The sequence below is a fragment of the Piliocolobus tephrosceles genome, chromosome 17 (assembly GCF_002776525.5).
Source record: "Piliocolobus tephrosceles isolate RC106 chromosome 17, ASM277652v3, whole genome shotgun sequence".
In the NCBI taxonomy this organism is placed as follows: Eukaryota; Metazoa; Chordata; class Mammalia; order Primates; family Cercopithecidae; genus Piliocolobus; species Piliocolobus tephrosceles.
Window position 1 is genome coordinate 58,653,270 of NC_045450.1, and position 17,819 is coordinate 58,671,088.

The following is a 17,819-nucleotide window of genomic DNA, read 5'->3' on the forward strand; positions in this document are numbered from 1 at the left end:
ACCAGGGTGAACTAGGGTAACAGAAGGATTACTCACTGGTTTCCAAATTCTGATGCTACAAAAAGGAATCCTGTTTTAAGCACACACATGGCAGCAGCAACTGGTACAGTATCAAAATACTTGAGCCGGATCTCAGTAACCTGGCGAGAAAAGAAACATGCTGGTGTACAAACAAGTGAAGTGAGCCCCGTATTATAAGACAGCTTAGGCTGAGTAGCAAATAAAATACTGTATTTCATATCTGACCAGGGGACAGCAAACTCCAGCTCACGGGCCGGTCATGTCAATTATTACTGGCTGTGGCTGTCTTTGTACTGTAATGGCAGAGTTGAGTAGTTGAGACAGAGACTACGTAGCTCACAAAAGCTGCAAATATTTACTATGTGGCCTTTACAAAAAAATGTTTGCCAATTCCTGATCCAAACAGCTATCTAAGAAATTGCCCAACTATTCACAGAGCTCGTCCATAGGATAAAACTAGTAACAGATCACGTTTATTACCAGTTTTCAGTGGAAACAGAGACCTTTATATTCTTCACACCAATTATTACCACCTAAAAATAATCACTACAAGTGGCCTTACCACTCTTACATTGTATGTAAGATTACCAGACAAAAAAAATCTAATAACCAGAGAGAAAATCTATACTCATATACTGGTTCCAAAGGCAACTACTTTCTTTTTTTGTTTTTTTTTTTTGAGACGGCTGGAGGTGCAGTGGCCGGATCTCAGCTCACTGTAAACTCCGCCTTCCGGGTTCACGCCAAAGGCAACTACTTTCTAATTCCCATTATTTTAACTTGTAAACTATTACCTGTCTTGCCTATCTCATCTCATAGAGTAGCTGTACTGGTCCTTCCATGATCTACTTACCATATCTTCATCTGTCTCCAAAGTGATCTTAAAGATATCTCCCTGCTCAGTTTGAGCCAAAAAGAAGAACATCGATTTGGTCTTATGGGTTGCAGAGCAAACAAAAATCATTCCTCTTTCAGGGTCATCCAGGTCATTCTAGCAAAGTCAAAAACACAATCGACGTCTTAGAAATGGGTACTTCTTAGTTCTGGAATTCAGCACTTTACCAATAGGGATTACACATGACATTAAAGGCCTAAAGGCACAAGCTTTGATCCAGAGTGTCCTGCCAGTCAGAGCACCGGAACTCCAAAGCTCAAAATTCTCCTGCTACAAATAACTAATAAACTCTGGGTAACCAAAAAAGAGTCCCAATTTCACTACAGCCTGATCAGATCCATAAGGCAAAAACTATCTCCAGAGAAAAATGTCAGAGAAGAGACATGAAATTTAAAGAGTCATCATTTCAGGCTATGAATGAAGCACTGCTCCATCCAAACTACCGTGTTCTACATCAAATGCCTGATTCCTAAAAGGCACCTTCTTAGATACGATTTTGAATTCTTTTTCTTTTCAAGACAAGGTCTCACTATGTTGCCCAGACTGGTCTCTAACTCCTGGGCTCAAGGGATCCTCCCGCCTCAGCCTCTCAAGTAGCTGGGGATCAGAGGAACACCACTGCGCCTGGCTTGCGTTTTTTAACGTTTCCAACAGTTTCTGTTTCTCTCACCGAGTAAGTTCGGCAAGAGTTTTAGACTTTGTTATTGCAAAACCAAGTACAGTGCCTGGCACAGTTAGGTCTCAACGTCTAATCAACTTAGTGACTTCCCATCCCCTAACAAGAAGAATTTAACTTGCCAAATTTCTTCTAAGGTTTTCTAGTATTGATGGAATCTTACATACTATGTATTAGATTAAATTAAATCCTAAAGTTCAACCCCAGGACAGATAAATATTTAACAGCAAATAAATAATCCAGGGGTGAGGGGAGAGATGGCAATAACTGATTCAAAGGATCCACACCAAAACCACTGGGTGAAAAGACGCTGGGGAAGACGGATATTCACTAATCTCAGGAAGAAGGATATTTACTAGTCTCAGGAAGAGGGATATTCACTAGTCTCAAAGATCACCATCAAATTCCATTATCAGTTACCAAAAAAGAAAAGACACCACTACAATGAAGACAATGGGCAAGCACCACCTTAACAAAGTGACCAATTTAATGTCTCAATCAGATAAACCAACATTATGGATACACAATGTGTGACATAGTGGAGAATATATATCACCTATACATCACCCCCTCTGCACTTATTATATCAAAAATATTAAACTCAATATAATCATGAGGAAACAGACTATGGGACAGACCATAAGAGAATTAGCTGGCCAGGCACGGTGGCTCAGGCCTGTAATACCAACACTTGGGAGGCCGAGACAGGCAGATCAAAAGGTCACGAGTTCGAGACCAACCTGGCCAATATGGTGAAACCCCATCTCTACTAAAAATAAAAAAATTAGCTGGGCATGGTAGCAGGTGCCTGTAGTCCCAGCTACTTGGGAGGCTGAGATGGAAGGATCACTTGAGCCTGGGAGGTCGAGGATGCAGTGAGCCAAGATCACGCCACTGACCTCGAGCCTGGGCAACAGAGCAAGACTCCAACTCAAAAAAAAAAAAAAAAGAAGAGAAAAAAAAAAGAAAATTACCCCAGACTGGCAGGGCACCTCATGCCTGTAATCCCAGCATTTTGGGAGGCCAAGGCAGGCAGAATACTTGAGATCAGGAGTTTGGGACCAGACTGGCCAACATGGCAAACTCCGTCTCTATTAAAAATACAAAAAGGGGGCCAGGCACGGTGGCTCACACCTGTAATCCCAACACTTTGGGAGGCCAAGGCGGGCGGATCACGAGGTCAGGAGATTGAGACCACAGTGAAACCCCGTCTTTACTAAAAATACAAAAAGTAGCTGGGCACGTGGCAGGTGCCTGCAGTCCCAAGTACTCGGGAGGCTGAGGCAGGAGAATGGAGTGAATCCGGGAGGCAGAGCTTGCCGTGAGCCGAGATTGAGCCGCTATTCTCCAGCCTAGGTGACAGAGCGAGACTGTCTCAAAAATAAATAAATAAGGCCGGGCGTGGTGGCTCACGCCTGTAATCCCAGCACTTTGGGAGGCCGAGGTGGGCGGATCACGAGGTCAGGAGATCGAGACCATCCTGGCTAACATGGTGAAATGCCATCTCTACTACAAATACCAAAAAAAAATTAGCCAGGCATGGTGGCGGGCGCCTGTAGTTCCAGCTACTCAGGAGGTTGAGGCAGGAGAATGGCGTGAACCCGGGAGGCAGAGCCCGCAATAAGCAGAGATAAAAAATAATAATAAAATAAAGAAATAAATAAAAATTTAAAAACACAAATACAAAAAATAAAAATACCAAAAAAATTAGCCAGGTGTGGCAATGCATTCCTGTAATCCTGGCTACTTGGGAGGCTGAGGTGGGAAAACCACTTGAGGTTGCAGTGAGCCAAGATCACAACACTGCACTCCAGTATGGGAAACAGGGAAACAGAGCGAGACTCCATCTCAAAAAAAAAAAAAAAAGGTAAAAGGGAAATATCCCAAACTAAGGGAGACTAAAGGCCAATTACAAAGGAACTTTTTGGGATGACAGAAATATGAATATGAACTAAACAAAAGGTAACTGTACTACACAAAATGTTACAATTTCCTGGGTATGATATTGGCAATCTGGTTATATAGGAAAATGTCCTTGTTCTCGGGAGTCATCTCAGAAGATTATTGGAGTGAGGCATCATAATGCCTGTAACTTCTTTTCAAATTGCTTAGCCTAGAAAAGTACATGGATATATCATGAAAAAGAAAAAACAAATGTAGCAAAATATTAATAACTGATTAATCTAAATGACAGGCATGTGGGAATTCGTTGTTCTATTTTTTTTTTTTTTTTTTGAGACGGAATCTCGCTCTGCCGCCCAGGCTGGAGTGCAGTGGCCGGATCTCAGCTCACTGCAAGCTCCGCCTCCCGGGTTTATGCCATTCTCCTGCCTCAGCCTCCGCAGTAGCTGGGACTACAGGCACCCGCCACCTCGCCCGGCTAGTTTTTTGTATTTTTTAGTAGAGACGGGGTTTCACTGTGTTAGCCAGGATGGTCTCGATCTCCTGACCTCGTGATCCGCCCGTCTCGGCTTCCCAAAGTGCTGGGATTACAGGCTTGAGCCACCGAGCCCGGCCCGTTGTTCTATTGTTTTTAAACTTTCTGTATGTTGGAATTTTCAAAATAAAAATGTTGGGACAAAAACAAGCAAAACAGAATAAAAGGCAACCTATCTCTAACAAATATGCCTGGTTTCTCCAAACTAGAAACGTTCAGGAATTTCAAATTAATAACTGTCCATAGGTTCCCCTGAAATAGATATTAGATTAGTTTTAATTCCCTTTCTAAACGAATTTGTTTGGTTTTTACTGAAATATTTTAGCAGCTTTATTAAAAACAACATTTATGTCCCTGCCCCAGGGTCACTGAATTTTTTTTTACTTTACAAAAAAACTAACTTGGTAACAAACTAAGAGATTACACTGTAATCACAAAAATTAAAACACAAATATCTCTCTTCTTATATCAAAGATCTTACCCGCCTCCTGGGAATTGGACAGCGGATATCTGGCTGGTCACCAAAGTTCTTGTAAGTAATATAGTTTTCAGAGCAGATCAGTACTCCACTTGGGCCATCTGACCCTCCTGGAACTGTAAGAGAAAATAAAACTTAGTAGGGACTTTGACACAGACATGAATTTCTTCAGCTTTCAATTCCTCCTCTCTTTCAGCACAACTTGATGATGGTAATGTGCCTAATGCTAAGAAACATTTCAAGTGTTTCTCCTCCCTTATGCTTATGGTAGATAAGGATGAAGCATAGTTTGTGTTTACATGGAAGGTTTGATCAGCCTGGATAACGTATCCAAATGTTTACCTCCAAACCCAAATGCAGTTCTCATCTTCAGACGTATAATACATCAAATCACCTATTGGACATGGACCTTCCACCGGTATTTTTAAAATACAGTGTGTTCAAGCCAGGCATGGTGGCTCATGCCTCTAATCCCAGCACTTTGGTAGACCAAGGAGGATCACCTGAGGTCAGGAGTTCGAGACCAGCCTGGCCAACATGGTGAAACCCCATCTCTACTAAAAATACAAAAATTAGTCAGGCGTGGGAAAGCATGCCTGCAATCCCAGCTACTCAGGAAGCTGAGGCAGGAGAATCACTTGAATCCAGGAGGCAGAGATTGTAGTGAGCTGAGATGGCACCACTGCATTCCAGCCTGGACGACAGGGTACGACTTCATCTCAAAAAATAAATAAAATAAAATAATAGGCCAGGCGCGGTGGCTCACACTTGTAATCCCAGCACTCTCGGAGGCCGAGGCAGGAAGATCACCTGAGGTGAGGAGTTTGAGACCAGCCTGGCCAACATGGTGAATTGAAATCCCATCTCCACTAAAAATACAAAAATTAGCCAGGCATCATGGTGGAAACCTGTAATCCCAGCTACTCGGGAGGCTGAGGCAAAAGAATTGCTTAAACCCAGGAGGCTGAGGTTGCAGTGAGCTGAGACTGTGCCACTGCGCTCTAGCCTGGGTGACAGTGCAAGATTCCGTCACAAAAAAATAAAAATAAAATAACAGTGTGTTCATAAACAAACTCAAGTTCCTTCCCAACCCTGCTGCACCTCCTAGATTCTCCACCTTAGAGAATACTACCATCAACTAACAAACCAAACCAGATACTGAGTATAATCCTTCAATTCTCTCTCCTCCCACAGCCCTATTGATTCTACCTCCTTAGCAGCTACCAGTTTCTCTTAGTTTAATGTCCTGATCAGTCTCCTGCCTTCAGTCTTAATACCCTCCATTTCATTAGCCAAGGTATAAGCAATTAATCTAAGGTTGTCAATCTATCAGATTATTTCCCTACTTAGAATCCTTCAGTAGCTTTCACCCCACCCCTACTCCTATCCCAGTCCCTTAATTAAATCATAATGAGCTTTTAATTATTTGAATGAACCATGTTATTTCTTGTATTTAGGCTTTTGTAAATGCTGCCCTTTGCTTACAACTGAAACTTCCTCTCCCACTCCAACTGCACCGAGCTAACTCCTAACTAGCCCTCAGGTCTCAGCTTAGAGACTCCAGCAAGCTTTCTGTAACACATTCCTTTCCTTTCCCTGTTTAGGGAACTTCTCTGTGCTATCATGGCATTTGGCACAGTTTCTGGCAATTGGTTATTTATCTGTATTCACCACTAGACTCAATCTTGCATAAAGGCGGCACCACATCTAATTTTTCACCACTGAAGTCCCAAGATCCAGCAGATGGACTTAACACATACTGATTGCAAAGGATCAATAAAAATGTGTTGAAAGAATGAAAATGGCCAGGCGCGGTGGCTCAAGCCTGTAATCCCAGCACTTTGGGAGGCCGAGACGGGCGGATCACGAGGTCAGGAGATCGAGACCATCCTGGCTAACACGGTGAAACCCCGTCTCTACTAAAAAATACAAAAAAAAAACTACCCGGGCAAGGTGGCGGGCACCTGTAGTCCCAGCTACTGCGGAGGCTGAGGCAGGAGAATGGTGTAAACCCGGGAGGCGGAGCTTGCAGTGAGCTGAGATCCGGCCACTGCACTCCAGCCTGGGCCACAGAGCGAGACTCCGTCTCAAAAAAAAAAAAAGAAAGAATGAAAAAGCCCTTGTGAATGAAAGGTATGGTAATATGTTACAAGTAATGAGATGTGTAATCCACTTTCCGTAAGTCATCTGCTTAACGTATTAATAATCTCTAAGATTAATACTCAAAGTAAGTGCTGTCCTTTATTTTTATTCTCCAATATCTTCCCCAAACATCTTATTTTAGACATCAATTCAAATGCAAATGATTCAAAATAGAACAGATCACCTTTCCCCAAGCCTGCTGAAATGCAGACGACCACAAATGTAGCTGCACTCCTTTAGTCTTTTAATATAATGAATTAGTAATGTGGATTTTCCAATGGTGAACTGATTTCCAACTATGAACTGATTTCCAACCGTGAAAGTATTTTCCATCTTTTAGCTCCTCCAAAAACGTTACTTAGCTATGTGCATTTAAAACACTGAATCTGATTTGCTGGAATGTTAGCTTTTCCTATCTACAACCATATGAACCAGCCTGCAAATTTTTTTTGTTACTGTCCATCCAGTTTTGATATTGTAGTCATACTAGACTCACAGAGTGGCACAGTAGCATTTACTCTCTTTCTGGAAAAATCCGTTTTACTTTTCTTTTTCAATATTTATTTTTTCATTGAGACAAGGTCTCACCTTGTTTCCCAGGATGAGATGAAGTGATCCTCCTGCCTCAGCCTCCTAAAGTGCTAGGGTTATAGGTGATGAGCCACTGTGCCCAGCCAAGAAACTTATTTTAAAACAGAATACATATATGTCCCTCAACAAGAAAATAAAAGCTTTCCTGAAAAACCTAGACCTCAATCTTCTGGGAGTGACTTTGGACTACTGCTTCAATTTCTCTAATGCTGGTCTATTGAGGTTCTTAATTTATTTTTGGATCAATCTGGTAATCGTCTTCAAAAATATTTCTATTTTGTTTAAGTTTTCAAATTCACAAGTTTTATCTTGTTGGGTTTGTCCATTTCATTTGGCTTTTCAAAGAGCTAGGTTTGAAAGAGGGGGAAAAACTGACTACAGTCAAACTTTCACAACAACTAACAGTAATCAATATTCCAAGCTGAATGCTCCCTTGAACTTCTCTTCCCTGCCCTCAGTAGGAAATGAGTTATTAAGGAGCTAAACACTCTTTATCCCCAACACCTTTTAAAATCACTCCACTACCTGAACTTCTAACCTGTCCAAAAGACAGACAAGGTATTCAAGTTCACGACAAATGGATTAATTCCGAAACCCTTTAAGTAAAGCCTATTAGGTTTGGGCATAAAATGAACCAAGTAAAAGGGTACAAAGCAGCTCTGAAAAGAAAAGTACCTGTAATAAGGAAGTTGCCGTGTTCCTCCAAAGGTTCACTGTATTTTCGGACCACATGATTTAAACCAAGGTCTAGCTCATAGAAAGTAAGTGTCTGCTGGGTATTAGCTGCTGCTTCCCCTGTCGGATCATTGTCTGCTTCCTACAGAGAAGAGTGGCATAAAAACTAATCAGCAGCATAAAATCGAAGATCTAGAAAGGACATCAGGACTCCAATTTACAAATGAGAAAACAGAAGTCCACAAATGTCCTTTTTTTTTTTTTTTTTTTTTTTTGAGAGACAGGTTCTCACTCTGTCACCCAGGCTGCAGTGCGCAGTGGTATAATCTTTTCTTTTTTTTTTTGAGATGGAGTTTCACTCTTGTTGCCCAGGCTGGAGTGCAATGGCACTATCTCAGCTCACCGCAACCTCCACCTCCTGGGTTCAAGCGATTCTCCTGCCTCAGACGCCCGAGTTGCTGGGATTACAAGCATGCACCACCATGCCTGGCTAATTTTGTATTTTTAGTAGAGACGGGATTTCTCCATGTTGGTCAGGCTAGTCTCAAACTCCTGACCTGAGGTGATCTGCCCGCTTTGGCCTCCCAAAGTGCCTGGATTACAGGCATGAACCATTGCACCCGACCGCAGTGGTAAAATCTTATCTCACTGCAGCCTAGAATTCCTGGGCCTCAGGCTCCCAAGTGGCTAGGACTACAGGCACATGCCACCACACCTGGCTGATGCCAAATAGTTTGACAATGTTTATGCTACAAGATAATGGCAGAGCTAGAATGAGATCTGCAATCTCCAAATTCTGGATCCAGGGATCTCTCTACTAGATAACACTGCCTTCCATTCAAGGCAAAGAATAGTATGCTCTGTGAAAAAATACCTTAAACACAGCTTCACCTTTTTCATGAAGCTTTTCCCAATAAATATCTCATTTCCATAGAGAGATTACTTAAATCAAAGAAAGACTATTAAATACTTGGTTAACCTCTGAAGCATCCCAAAGAATTTCAGTAAGGCATTTGGAATATGGAGATGTGCTAACAGGACAGAATTAAGACATGAACAAGGGGCTGGGTGAGGTGGCTCAGGCCTATAATCCCAGCAGTCTGGGAGGGTGAGGTGGGCCAATCACCTGGAGTCAGGAGACCAGCCTGGCCAACATGGTGAAACCCCATCTCTACTAAAAACACAAAAATTAGCTGGGTGTGGTGGCCGTGCCTGTAGTACCAGCTACTCAGGAGGCTGAGGCAGGAGAATTACTTGAACCCGGGAGGCAGAGGTTGCAATGAGCTGAGACTGTGCCACTGCACTCCAGCCTGGGCAACAGAGCAAGACTCTGTCTCAAAAAACAAAAACAAAAACAAAACGAAACAAAAAACACATATGCACAAGGAAGAAAACAATCTTAAAAAAACAATGAGGTGACTGAAAGAAACGCAAAGAGACAGGGTCCCCGTTACCTCATAATCCATTTCCAGACAAGCAAACATTGGGTTTTCAAATCCAACATCTACTCCAACTACATGATATACTAAAGTGTTTGCTTTGTGGGCTTCCAGGGGAGATGAAATGGTAAGTCGGGCTGCAGCATCTCTGTTCAAAATATACACCAATTTCTGTTTCTCAATGGCACCTGTAGTTGAAGGAGATAAAACACACAAGATCCCCAGATGAGAAGAGAGACTTACAAAACTAGAGTCACATCATGCTTTTCTTTTAATCATTATTAACAGCAGTAACTCTACAAGTATAACAACTCAGTATTCTGTTCTCTATCATCAGAATAGCACTTTGGGAGGCTGAGGCGGGTGGATCACCTGAGGTCACAAGTTCAAGACCAGCCTGACTAACATGGTAAAACCTCATCTCTACTAAATACAAAAAATTAGCTAGGTGTGGTGGCGCATGCCTTTAATCCTAGCTACCTGGGAGGCTGGGGCAGGAGAATTGCTTGAACCCGAGAAGCAGAGGTTGCAGGGAGCTGAGATCGCACCACTGCCCTCCAGCCTGGGCAGCAAGAGCAAAATTCTGTCTCATTAAAAAAAAAAAAAAAAAAAGAATAGACAATAATGGAGCTGGGCACAGTAGCCCAAGCCTGTAATTCCAATACTTTGGGAGGCCAAGGCAGAAGGATTGCTTGAGCTCAGGAATTCAAGACCAGCCTGGGCAGCATAGTGAGTTCCCCATCTCTTTTTTTTTTTAGATGCAGTCTCACTCTGTTGTCCAGGCTAGAGTGCAGTGCCGCTATCTCGGCTCACTGCAACCTTTGCCTCCCAGGTTCAAGCGATTTCCTGCCTCAGCCTCCCAAGTAGCTGGGATTACAGGCACACGCCACCACACCCAGATAACTTCCGTATTTTTAGTAGAGGCAGGGTTTCACCATGTTGGCCAGGCTAGTCTCGAACTCCTGACCTCAGGTGATTCTCCCGCCTAGGCTTCCCAAAGTGCTGAAATTACAGACATGAGTCACCGCACCTGGGTGAGACCCCCATCTCTTTTAAAAATAAATAGCCACTGTGCCCGGCTGAGATACCCATCTCTTAAAAATAAATAATTTTTTTTAAGACAATGGCATCGTTGTGGCCCCCTCCTTCCTAATATGGATCTTAAATATCCCACTAACTCTTCAAAATTTTTTAATGAGTCCTAGATTTACGGATATTGAAAAACAGTCATTCATAAAATTATCATTAGTTTTATTCTCTGAATTACATCTAACAATTTTATGACTACTCAGAGAGGACTGCCCTCTAGAGGCCTGATCAGATACACAAAATTTTCTTCAAAAATTTATCAGAGAAGAGACATGAATGTGAATCATCACTTCAGGCTGAAGAAGGCAACTAAATTCATTGTCTAATAACACAAGATCATTTCATTTTAGTCTTTTTGCCAAAGACAAAGAAACTGAAAAACACTCATTTCCAACTAGATGGGAAGTACAAAGGTATGTTAAGATTTTTCCCATTGTTTTACAACAAAATGCAACTCTTTTAAAAAGGAAACGCAACTTTAAACCTAGAGTAAATCCAAACATGATGCCAAACTCACGTAAGTGATTAACTGGAACTGGCACACCACCAAGATCACAGCATTGTTATCCTAAACTAAGCACACACAGCAAGTAGAGTAAATCACTTACTTATCATAACGGCTCGCCCTTTGGGATCCACAGCCAAGAACTGGCCAGGAACGATGCGACGGCATCCACTCTTGCCAAAGGTTTCTTGGTGAATCTTCTCAAACATATTCTTAGATGGCTGGTATTCCAAGATAACAATTCGACCGGAGTCACTGCCAACTACAATGTAGTCTTTGGTGCCACCTGTCAGCCTAAAGGCCATGAGTGACCGGATAACCCCGAATACTTCCACAGTGAGTAGGGTATGTACTTTGCCAGTGTTGGGGTCTGGGCGAAGCAGCTCCAAGATCTTCCCACGGGAAACAACAATTTCTTGTTGTTTGGTTCCTGGATCACCAAAAAATAGAGATCATAAACAACCAGAACCCAGCCTGCCACCATGGTGAAATCCTGTCTCTACTAAAAATACAAAAATTAGCCAAGTGGGGTGGTGCATGCCTGTAATCCCAGCTACTCAGGAGGGTAAGGCAGGAGAATCGCTTGAACCCAGGCGGTGGAGGTTGCAGTGAGCCAAGACTGCGCCGCTGCACTCCGGCCTGAGCAACAGAGCAAAACTCTGTCTCAAAAAAAAATTAGTGAGGTGTGGTGGCATGTGCCTCTAGTCCCAGCCACTTGGGAAGCTTCGGTGGGTGGATAGTTTGAACCCAGGAGTTCAGAGAATGTAGTGGGCTATAATCCTGCCATTGCACTCCATCCTGGGAAATACAGCAAGACCTCTTCCCTTAAAAAAAAAAAAAAAAAAAAAAGGCCAGGCACAGTGGCTCACACCTGTAATCCCAGCCCCAGCACTTTGAAAGGCTGAGGCAGGCAGATCACTTGAGGTCAGGAGTTTGAAACCAGCCCGGCCAACATGGTGGGACCCCATCTCTACTAAAAATACAAAAATCAGCCAGGTGTGGTGGCACGTGCCTATAATCCCAGCTACTTGAGAAGCTGACTCAGGAGAATCGCTTGAACCTGGGAGACGGAGGTTGCAGTGAGCTGAGGTCACGCTACTGTACCCCAGCCTGGGCGACAGAGCAAGACTATGTCTCAAAACAAAAGAAAAAAAGAAAAGAAAACTTCTCTATCATTTTAGATAAAAAGGAAGACTGAATTGGAAAAGGAATCCGAAAGATAAAATTAGTATTAAAAATGTGCTTTCATCCGGGCACAGTAGCTCATGCCTGTAATCCCAGCACTTTGGGAGGCCAAGGTGGGTGGATCACAAGGTCAGGAATTGGAGATCAGCCTGGCCAACATGGTGAAACCTCGTCTCTACTAAAAATATGAAACATTAGCCAGGCGTAGCAGCGCATGTGGAGGCTAAGGCAGAAGAATCGCTTGAACCCAGGAGGCAGAGGTTGCAGCGAGCCAAGATCACGCCACTGCACTCCAGCCTGGGTGACAGAGCAAGACTCTGTTTCGAGGAGAAAAAAAAAAAGGGCTTTCAAAAATTCTATCCAAACTCCAGCTGAGATTCATTGCATTGCATAGTGAAGTCAGTCACAAATCTCCAAATTCCCATATACATATTTCCTTAATCAAATGCAGCAAAGAATAACTAAATTACCCAAATGAAGCCTCAAACCCACAGAAAGAGCCATAATGAGGATCAGAGAAAATAACATGAAATATGAATGCTGTGTGGTCAGTTAGGCTGCTGCTCAGTATCACACATTAAGTATTCAGATTTAAACCTCAACAAAATTATGTCACACTCTACACAATCATGAACCTCCTGCATTACTTGGATTGACTCACAAATGTTAAATCTGCAAACGGCAAGAAAAAGTTTTTATTTTATAAAGATTAGTATCTTGCTTTCAGTAACTTCGTATTTATATTTCCTAATCCAATATTTGAAATTTCACACAATTCAAACCTGGCCTTAATCCATCTTTACAAAAATATCCCCCACATGGTGAACATCAGCAAATGATCTGTTTCCACGCAGGCAGCACTCCCTACCTAAATTGCACTTTCCCTTTTCTCTCACACTAAAGTTCTATCTCTTCAAGCACCAAACCAAGGTCCAACCTTCCCTTTACTTAAATTACTCTCTGATAACCTGACAAACACCTTCAGACATTCTTTTTACCCAACCTGATGTCAAATTCAAAATCAAGGACCAGGTCCTACACATCTCAGTATGTCTCACAGCAATAAGCAGCCAAGAATTGTGTGCCCTGACAAGAATCATTGCACAACGTGAGCTAGGAAATGCATCTGAAATAGGTAACAGATAATGCACCAGAACTTAACACCTCATTTCATAATCTGAATTGTTTGCATTTACAAAGTGTTTTGTCATAAATGGAAAACATTTCTTGCCCAAGAGACTAAACAAGATATGTATTAATTCACTTAAAATTTCAAAAGATGGTAACGAGAGAACTTACCAGAAAAGTTGCCATGAATGGCAAAGCTGATGCCAGTGGCTCTCTGCAAGGTTAAGTTGTACAGAAACATGGTTGCAGGAAACCTGAGTCACCCAGACCTCCAGGTCTTGGTTACACCAACAGTACCGAGTCCAAGAAAGCTAAGGAAACAGAAAACAGAAAAATAGCTGGGAGACTATTACTTCAACAGACATTTCTGTATGGGAAATTCTGGATGAAGACAGCAGAACCAGTAGAGCAAGCCCTATTAAGAAACAACGTATGTGGCCGGGGAAGGTGGCTCACGAGGTCAGGAGTTCGAGATCAGCCTGGCCAACATAGTGAAACCCCCGTCTCTACTAAAAATACAAAAAATTAGCTGAGCATGACGCTATATGCCTGTAGCCCCAGCTACTCAGGAGGCTGCGGCAGGAGAATCACTTGAACCCGGGAGGCGGAGGTTGTGGTGAGCCGAGATCATGCCGCTGCACTCCAGCCTGGGCGACAGAGTGAGAGTCCATTTCAAAAAATGAAACAACATACAGTGGTTCACACCTGTAATCCCAGCACTTTTGGAGGCCGAGGCAGGTGGGTCATGAGGTCAGGAGTTCAAGACCAGCCTGGCCAACATGGTGAAACCCTGTCTCTACTAAAAATACAAAAATTAGCTGGGCATGGTGGCGAGTGCCTGTAATATCAGCTACTCAGGAGGAGGAGGCAGGAAAATTGATTGAACCGGTACCCAGGAGGCGGAGGTTGTGGTGAGCTAAAATGGTGCCACTGCACTCCAGCCTGGGCTACAGAATGAGACTTTGTCTCAAAAAAATAAATAAACAAACAACATACTTTTAATTAAGAGCGCCCTCTAAATGACAAGTCAAGATGCCATATATTTTGCCTTTAACCTCACAAGAATCCTATTAAATTGCAGTATTATACTTATTTTATAGATAACAAAACTCAAGTGCAGAGATTAAATCACCTGCCCAAGGTCACTTAACAAATGGTGAAAATGTTGCAAGCTGGAATCTGTAACATTAATGCAGTGTTAGGCAACTTGTCACAAGAACTAAGTACCTCTGTTTATTTGTATTCCAATAAGCTATACATTAACATAATTCAGCATGCAAAAGCACAGCAAAAAGCTCCCTCCAACCCATTCCCTAGCCATCCAGTTCTCCCTGGGGGAATCTATTTTACCAAGTTATAACGCATCCGTTCAGATATTTTTTACATATACAAATAAGAACATATATTTATACCGTAAAAACAGGGTTTCACTATGCTGGACAGGTTGGCTTCAAACTCCTGTGCTCAAGTGATCTCCCACCTCAGTCTTCCAAGGAGCTGGGGCTACAGCACCTGGCTTATACTGCACTTTATTAACCCTTTTTAACCTTTAACCAAGGGTTGGGTACTGTATTTTATACACTCACACTATATTGCACCTTATTTCGTATTACTTTATCTGCACAATAAACAAAGGGCTATCTCATTTTTACTTTGCAGTTTCAGAGCATTCCAATGAATGGGCATATTATAATTCATTTAGCCAATAGCCTACCTAACATTCAGGTGTTTCCAATCTCTTGCTATTACGAATACTGCTACAAAGAAAGTCCCTTGTATGTAGGTCACTCATATGCTTGTATGTCTCTAAAATTAATTCCTGTAAGTGGAACTGCTGGATTGAGGGATTCATACATTTGAAAAGTTGTTAGGTACTGCTGAATTGCCTTTCAAAGAGACTTCCAATAACATGTCCAGCAATGTATGAGTCCCCATTTCCCCACAACCAGCCAAAATGGTTAAGACTTGACCTTTGCTAATCTAACAGAAGAAAACTGGTTTATTAAGTGTACTTTTCATTTGCATCTCTTATATAATTGTATATTCAGGGATTGATTAGAATTTAAAATTTCAACATACTCATCACCAAAAACTAAAACAAAACCATTTCTGCTACATCAGGAGGCGGCCTTCCTAAAGAAGTATAAAGTCATAGAAAAGGATTCTTTCTCAGCAAATAGGACTGAAGACAGCACAAACTGTACCTCTGCCACTCTGCCATAATTACCGAAAATTATACCTATAGATACCACTACAAAATAAACTATTTTTCCCCAGTGCAATTATTTATAAACAAAAGCATAGGAGACCAGCCATGGTGGCTCACTTGACCTTGCGAGGCCAAGATGGGCGGACTGCCTGAGCTCAGGAGCTCAGGAGTTCCAGACCAGCCTGGGCAACACAGGGAAACCCCATCTCTACCAAAAATACAAAAAATTAGCCAGGTGTTGGTGGTGCACATCTTCGGTCTCAGCTACTTGGAAGGCTGAGGTGGGAGGATCACTTGAGCCTGGGAGGTGGAGGTTGCAGTGAGCCAGGATGGCGTCACTGCACTCAGGCCTGGGGAACAGAGTGAGACCTCGTCTCAAAAAAAAAAAAGCAAGGGACCTTGAGAAATCCAACGTCATTGGTATAGAATTAACATACAGATTTGATTTTATTGTTAAACGAGGAGAGAATTAGGAGGAAACGTCCTCATAAATAACTACTATTTCTGGGCTGGGCAAAAGCAGGGTGGCAAGATCAATCCTCCAGGCTAGAAATGGGTCCTAAGGGATATAAAATTTTCTCTTGAGACCAAGGTACATCTTTAATGTTCTAGGACCACAGGAAAAGGCAAACGAAAAGGACCGAGGTTGAAAGACCAGGGAGTGGAGAGAACAATCAACAAAAAAAGCAAGAGAGGAAGCCAGGAGCTGCTTCCGAATCCTTGAACAGCTCCCCCTCGTTACTTTTCATATTTTGTAGCTGACGAGAACAGCCTATTTTCCCCTTTCCTTATAACTGATTCAATCCATTACAAACCTTTGGAATTCATTTTTCCCAAACCTAGCTGGATTCAGGTTCTCCAGCGACACCTTAATCTTGGGTCTTGGAGGAAGGTGCATTTCGGAGGATGAGTCCAGTACTAGAAAAACTATATACCAGGCTAGGCACGGTGGCTCACGCCTATAATCCCAGCACTTTGGGAGGCCGAGGCAGATGGGTCACTTGAGGTCAGGAGTTCGAGACCAATCTGGCCAACATGGTGAAAACCCCACTACTAAAAATGCAAAAACTAGCCGGGCGTGGTGGCACACGACTTTAATCCCAGCTACTGGGGAGGCTGAGAGGCGCGAGAGCAGCTAGAACCTGGGAGGGGGAGGCTGCAATAAGCCGAGATCACCCTGCTGCACTCCAGCCTGGGTGACAATGAAACTTCGTCTCAAAAACAAAGCAAACAAACAAAAAACGTATACCAGATAAATTTGGTAAGCTTTAAAACTTCCCCACGTCTGGGCTGGGGGCGGTGGCTCACGCCTGTAATCCCAGCACTTTGGGAGGCCGAGGTGGCTGGATCGCCTGAGGTCAGGAGTTCGAGACCAGCCTGGCCAACACGGTGAAACCCCGTCTCTACTAAAAATACAAAAATCAGCCGGGCGTGGTGGCACGCGCCTGTAATCCCAGGTAGTCTACTCGGGAGGCTGAGGCAGGAGAATCGCTGGAACCCGGGAAGCAGAGATGCAGTGAGCCGAGATCGCGCCACTGCACTTCAGTCCGGGCGACAGATCAAGACTCCGTCTCAAAAACAAAACAAAAAACTCCCCCCACGTCTGTTTACCATTATTACAAAAAGCTTGTATGACTGCTCACTGCATCTTCTCCATCCTCCAAAAAAACATCATCGCATTTAAACTCTATCCTCCATTTCGCAAATAAGAAAATAGAGGCTCAGGGGAGGAGATAAGTTGCCGAACTACCAAAATACAAATTCAAACTGGAGTCTTGGCTCTGAAGACTGTTTCCGTTATTTATGCTTTTAACACGCTCCATCATTCCATCTTCCCATCGGTGTACCAGTTAGTCTACCCAGAGGGAGACATCCATGCCTCCCGCTGCTTGTCACATCTCCCCCGTATCAGAGACCCCAGAAGTTAGAAGCAATCTCCACGAGCCCTATTTTAAGCTAGGACATGTTTCCACCCTGTGGATGGAAGCGACAGATGATTGCAGGAAGCCGTTTTCGCGCCCCAACCATCCCTCTGCATCTCCTCCTGGTCCCCAGCCTCGAACCTCTCGGGCCTAGACTGCCCGTGACCCCCGCCAAAGACTCGGACCCCCCTTCCATACGGCCGCTCTCCGCCTCCCCGGGCCCGGGGAAGTCCCCAGGCTGTTTTTTTACCCTGCAGCGAGAAGGATGGTGTGGATATCCGACGGATGCTACCTCCCTTCAAAACTTAAGCCACCACCAACTCCAACATACTGGCGTCCGCCATTAGATCGCAAGACAGGGGCATCCCGGTGGCGCGCGGCGGAAAAAGGCACCCAACCCGCGCCTGAAGAATATATATAATTTTTT

The 17,819-nt window shown here is 43.3% G+C and overlaps 1 protein-coding gene and 2 non-coding genes across 3 annotated transcripts in view; all 3 read right to left on the reverse strand.

Annotated features, from left to right (window-relative positions):
- Positions 1 to 17,781, reverse strand: part of SF3B3 (splicing factor 3b subunit 3) — a 52,704-nt gene extending 34,923 nt beyond the window's left edge. The window contains exons 1-8 of the mRNA XM_023210381.1: positions 17,643 to 17,781; positions 13,433 to 13,572; positions 11,052 to 11,378; positions 9,370 to 9,542; positions 7,916 to 8,057; positions 4,511 to 4,623; positions 875 to 1,012; positions 37 to 140 (exon numbers count right to left, since the gene is read on the reverse strand). Of these exons, the coding sequence (XP_023066149.1) occupies positions 37 to 140; positions 875 to 1,012; positions 4,511 to 4,623; positions 7,916 to 8,057; positions 9,370 to 9,542; positions 11,052 to 11,378; positions 13,433 to 13,502 (1,067 nt within the window). The 5' untranslated portion in view covers positions 13,503 to 13,572; positions 17,643 to 17,781. The remainder of the gene's footprint in view (positions 1 to 36; positions 141 to 874; positions 1,013 to 4,510; positions 4,624 to 7,915; positions 8,058 to 9,369; positions 9,543 to 11,051; positions 11,379 to 13,432; positions 13,573 to 17,642) is intronic.
- LOC111541507 lies at positions 1,240 to 1,330 on the reverse strand. Its single transcript, XR_002731280.1, has one exon. It is a non-coding gene; the product is annotated as a small nucleolar RNA SNORD111 (small nucleolar RNA).
- LOC111541508 lies at positions 10,664 to 10,742 on the reverse strand. Its single transcript, XR_002731281.1, has one exon. It is a non-coding gene; the product is annotated as a small nucleolar RNA SNORD111 (small nucleolar RNA).
- Positions 17,782 to 17,819: the final 38 nt, after the last annotated feature.